At 35.3% G+C, this 5,434-nt stretch overlaps 1 protein-coding gene across 1 annotated transcript; it reads right to left on the reverse strand.

The window, feature by feature from the left end:
- Nucleotides 1-724: 724 nt before the first annotated feature.
- LOC129665589 (olfactory receptor 6C3-like) lies at nt 725-4,250 on the reverse strand (the record flags this gene model as incomplete). The annotated part of the gene is made up of 2 exons (XM_055592344.1): nt 3,336-4,250; nt 725-733 (listed from the first exon to the last, which is right to left on the reverse strand). Coding segments are annotated over exons 1-2 (924 nt in total), but the record flags the coding sequence as incomplete, so codon positions are not given.
- Between the last annotated feature and the right edge of the window lie 1,184 nt (nt 4,251-5,434).

Below are 5,434 nucleotides of genomic sequence, written 5' to 3' on the forward strand. Positions count from 1 at the left end.
TGATCTTTTCCAGTTCCCACCATTTACCTGCAAATTTCATGATTTCCTTGTTTTTTATTGCTGAGTAATATTCCATTGTGTAGATGTACCACAATTTCTGCATCCATTCTTCAGTTGAGAGGCATGTGGGCTATTTCCAGCTTCTGGCTATTACAAATAAAACTGCTACAAACATGGTTGAGCAGATGTCCTTGTTGTATACTTGAGTGTCTTTTGGATATATGCCTAGGAGTGGTATAGCTGGGTCTTGAGGAAGCACTATTCCTAGTTGTCTGATAAAGAGACAGATTGCTTTCCAGAGTGGTTGTACAAGTTCACATTCCCACCAGCAGTGGAGGAGGGTTTCCCTTTCTCCACATCCTCTCCAGCATGTGTTGTCCCTTGGGTTGTTCATCTTGGCCATTCTGATTGTACATCACACATTTTATGTATTACTTTTACAACTCTGTGATTTGTAGTCATGGTTACCTTTGTCAGAACATTTATTCAGTTATGCTTACTATGTGTACTGGGAATCATTCCTGGGTAATACAGACATGGTAAGCAATTCTTTTTTATTGATATAGAATTTGATATACTTTTTTTTGTTAAAAAAAAGTCTTTTAGGGGCCCTCTGTGATAGGCTTCTCTCCTGTTTCCTGTTTTCTCCCTCTTCTAATATCTGTCTCATTTGATTTGCCTTTCTGAACAAGGATTGCTCATCTTACCCAGGATCCTCCTTATTGCTTAGTTTCTTTAAGTTTACAGATTTTAGTATGTTTAACATGTATTACATGTCTAATATCCACTCAGGGTTTTGAAGCTGATGGTCAGACTCATAGCCAAACTTTGGGCAGAGTACAAACTTTGGGCAGAATCTTATGAATGAAGGGTGAAAATAGAAAGTCCTGGGGGGTGGCAGGAGCTCCACAAGTTGAGCAACAGAACGGAAATATCTGGGCCCAGGGGTCTTTTCTGAGACTGATACTCTAACCAAAGAGCATGCATGGAGAAAACCTAGAACCCCTGCACAGATATAGCCCATTGCAGCTCAGTGTCCAAGTGGGTTTCCTAGAAAGGGGAACAGAGCTGTCTCTGACATGAATGCAGTGGCTGCTCTTTGACCTTTTCTCCTGGCGGGGGGTGGTGCACCCTTACCAGGCCACAGAGGAAGACAATGCTGCCAGTCCTGATGAGACCTGATGGACTAGATTCAGATGGAAGGGGAGGAGGACCTCCCCTATCAGTGGATTGAGGGTGAACATGGAAGGGGAAGAGGGAAGGATGGTTGGATTAGGAGGGGATGAGGGAGAGGGCTACAGCTGAGATACAAAGTGAATAAATTTTAATAAATAAAAAGGAAAAAAAAAGTCTTTCATCTAAATAATTCTCAACAGAAATGGTCCCAACCTAAATTCCAACAACTATCATAAAATTGTAGTTTATTTGTTTTAAGACCTTGGTGTGGTGGCATCTGAGTGTAATATCAGCAGGTGGGAGGGGAGGCTGGAACAGTGAGATCTTGAGTAGAGCACAGCATGAGATATATAGTGAGACTCTTACTAAAAAAATACAACAAAATTAAGCAACAAATATTTTAGAATGAAATCATGAAAAAAATTAAAATTATAAAAATTAGTGAGATTTTCTATCTAGAGGGTTGTTTATTTTTAGAAAACTGCTACCATCCATATACAGATCTTAAGAACCTACTCTATCAGTAGACTAGGGAGGGGCATACGGGAAGAAGAGAGAGGGAGGGTGGGATTTGGAGGAGACAAGGGAGGGGGCTACAGCCTGGATACAAATTGAATAAATGATAATAATAAAAAAGAAATGTAAAAAAAAACACATGGGGCCATGTATAACCACTCATTTAATTATTTACAAAATATTCTTGATTTTTCACTGTGTTTCTATTTTTATGATTTTGTGTATGGAACACAATTGTTTCTTAGATATAGCCTGATAAATATCAAAACAGTTTGATATCTAGAGTTATAGGATGTAGTTTTTTAATTAAAATTATTTTAGATTTTAATGTGTTTAGGGATTTGTATGCATGTACAACTGTATTTAACATAGATTATATTAGAAAGTCATTAATAGTAAAGCCAGCTTGCTCTGACTTCATGAACAGAGGTTTTGTTGTTAAAGTCAGTTTAAATAGTATATTTATAAGTTACTGTCTTTGAAACCTTGAACTCCTATTCTATATCATTAACACTTTCTATATCATTGATTCCCTGAGAAATTTTAGATAATAGTTTAATTTTAAAAGATTTTACAAAATACTCATGTAAGGTGTCTAAGCTGAAGTATGATATGCGCAGCATACACACAGTGGACATTAGCTTTTCTATCAGCAGTTCTAAGGTCATTTCCCAGATCCTGAGATTAGGAATCAGCTCTCCAGAAAGCTGAACTCCCATAGGTCTATCATAATTTTGTTAGTTTTCCTTGTATTATTTTACATATTCTGCTTTATTCTATATATCATTACTAAATCTACAAAAGAAACATATTAATGGGAACAGTAATTTTATGTACCTCATGAAATTGTTGAAAGAATCAAATTAACTAATATATTTAAAAATTAGAGTATGTCTTCACTGTAACAATCACTCCATTTCTCTTTAATATAGCTTTTAGTATAAAGAATATGATTCACATGAATACAATATTTTAAAATATTTTAGTAAATATTTATATTTTTAATCAAATCACCAGTAATTCTGGTTACTTGATTTCACAGAATTCCGAATAGAAACAGATTTCCTGGCAACATTCTCTCCTAGTACATGGTAAGAATGATTTCTGAAATCTGCATCCTGACACATTTTCTATCATGCTAAATGTACTGAGTCTACACAAAAATAACATCTCCTATCTGAAGATCATAATCATTAGCCAAGACTTTCATATAATCTAAATAAATTTTAATAAAGATTTGAAATATTAGAAAATCATGGAACAATATTCAGTTTTCCCAAGTTTTTTTTTCTACAATGAGATTAAATTTATAACAAGATGATGGTAAACTCCCAAATAAATGAAATGAAGGAGTGTTTAGATAGGGAATGCACAATAGAAAAAAACCTGAAAGGACTCAATTTTTGAGAAAAAGAAAAGCACATTTACAAGTAAACACATAAATGATAAATGGAAAGACAAATATAAACACATACAGAGATGAACTGAATGTACAGAGTGTAATGGTTACTCTAAACATGGATTATCATTAAATATCAAAATGCCCACCCTGCCACAGACCCTGCTTTTTCTCCCTCACCTGTACATTTGGAAAGAAGACATTATACTTTAACATTGCAATGGTCTGCTGGAGAAAAGCACACTCTTTGGATGGTGTTCTTAAGTGCTTGCTTCACTTGCTGGTTCCTCAGGGTGTAGATGAATGGATTCATCATCGGAGCAACAGAAGTGTTAAGAATAGCCACTCCTTTGGTCAGCGATGCTCTTTCCTTGGCAGAAGGATTAGCATACATGAATATACAGCTGCCATATGAGATAGAAATGACAATCATGTGAGAGGAGCATGTGGAAAATGCCTTTTTCCTCTGACTGGCAGATGGAAGTTTCAAAATTGTCTTGACAATGAACATGTAGGAAAGAATGATTAATGCTAACGTGAAGAGCAGTATCACTATGGCAGAGTAAAACCCAATCACTTCCAGGAGCCATGTATCCGAGCAGGATAACTGCAGGAGGGGGAAGTAGTCACAAGCAAAGTGATCAATGACATTGGAGCCACAGTAATCTAACTGAAGAAAAAGAATGACAGGTGGGAAGATGTTGAGGAACCCTGCCAGCCAGGCAGAAAAAACCAGCAAAATGCAGACTCTCCTGTTCATGATGGTTGTGTAGTGCAGCGGTCTGCAGATGGCTACATAGCGATCATAGGACATGGCAGTTAGAAGGTAGAATTCAGTGATGCCCATGAAGATGAAGAAAAACAACTGAGCTGTGCAGTTATTGTAGGAGATAGTTTTGTCTCTGGTAACAATTGTGCTTAGGAATCTAGGGATGCAGACAGTTGTAAAAGTTATTTCTAAAACAGAGAAGTTCCTGAGGAAGAAATACATGGGGGTCTGTAGATGGGGGTCTACCAAGGTGAGAGCGATGATGGCCAAGTTCCCAGTGACACTTAGTACGTACATGATAATTAAAAAGAGGAAGATCACAATCTGAAGCTCAGGGTCATCCGAAAGACCTAATAGAATGAATTCTGAGGGCACTGTGTGGTTTTTCATTGTGGATCTTCTTCTCTTTAGATAAACAAAATATTTTCCTCCATAATAAAAAATACATAGAAAAATACTGAAGATAGGGGATGGTATTCAGAAAACATTTGTAAAGATGAATAGTCTTATGAAATAAACAAAAAATTACCCTTCCTTAGTTTTTATTTAAATGACAAATAACATCTACTCTTCAATCAGTTGACTGAAAAATACTTTAGAGCTATAAATGTGGATTAAAAATTCTAATGGTAACACTAAACCATTTTTCCTAATGCTTTAAAAATATTTAGATCTATAATTAATTAAATATTATTAAATTGCCTAATGAAACATGTAAAATAGTGTAATTGATCTTCTCTTTCCTCAACATTGTAGAAATGAGTCTAGAACATGGTATAGACTAACCACACAGTTTAAAAGCTTATGGAGGTAACTTAGTCCTACTATTAAATTTACATTTTGTAAAACTAAGTGCACTGTGGTTTAGGAAACTTTTACCCATTCATCAGCAAATGGCTCTGATGACTATCTCACTGGAGAAGCAACCTGCTTACTCAGGGACGTGTTTAGACGTTCTTTTATATTTTATACTTCAGAGTCTTTGGATAATAATATTCTTCTCCCTGTGTGATTAAATTTTCTTTTATAATACAAAGATTAGAGGGATCAGAAGACAAGAAATGAAAGCCTTTAAAAATAATGCCATTAACTAGAAACATTTACTTCACAAAATATATAATTCAAATTTATACACTGTAGTGCAATACAAATGAACAAGTAGATGGTCAAAGTAACATTACAGGGAAGTAGATAGTCTTTGAAAGAAATAGTGTCTTTCAGATAATTTTCAAATAATGGAAAATACGCTATTTCTATAAGAGTATAACATCAAACATGGGGAGTGTGGGAGAACAACCCAGTACTTATTGTTGGCTTTCTGCTGTGGGGTCTAATTAATAGTGTCTTAAGTGATAACATTTATTCAGTTTCCATTGCTAAGAAGGCTATAAATACACAGAAATGCATATAAAATATTTTAAGCTATTTTTACTTGTCATACAGTATAATTGGTTTCATTATGACATTTTCTTGCATATACATCATTGTATCTTGCAATATAAGAAGAAGAAGAGTAAGAACCTGCTTCGTCATCTCTTCTCTTTTCTTCTCCTTGGAACCCTTCCTATCCCCTC

This window comes from Psammomys obesus, unplaced genomic scaffold, assembly GCF_907164565.1.
Source record: "Psammomys obesus unplaced genomic scaffold, mPsaObe1.curated_primary_1811, whole genome shotgun sequence".
NCBI lineage: Eukaryota > Metazoa > Chordata > Mammalia > Rodentia > Muridae > Psammomys > Psammomys obesus.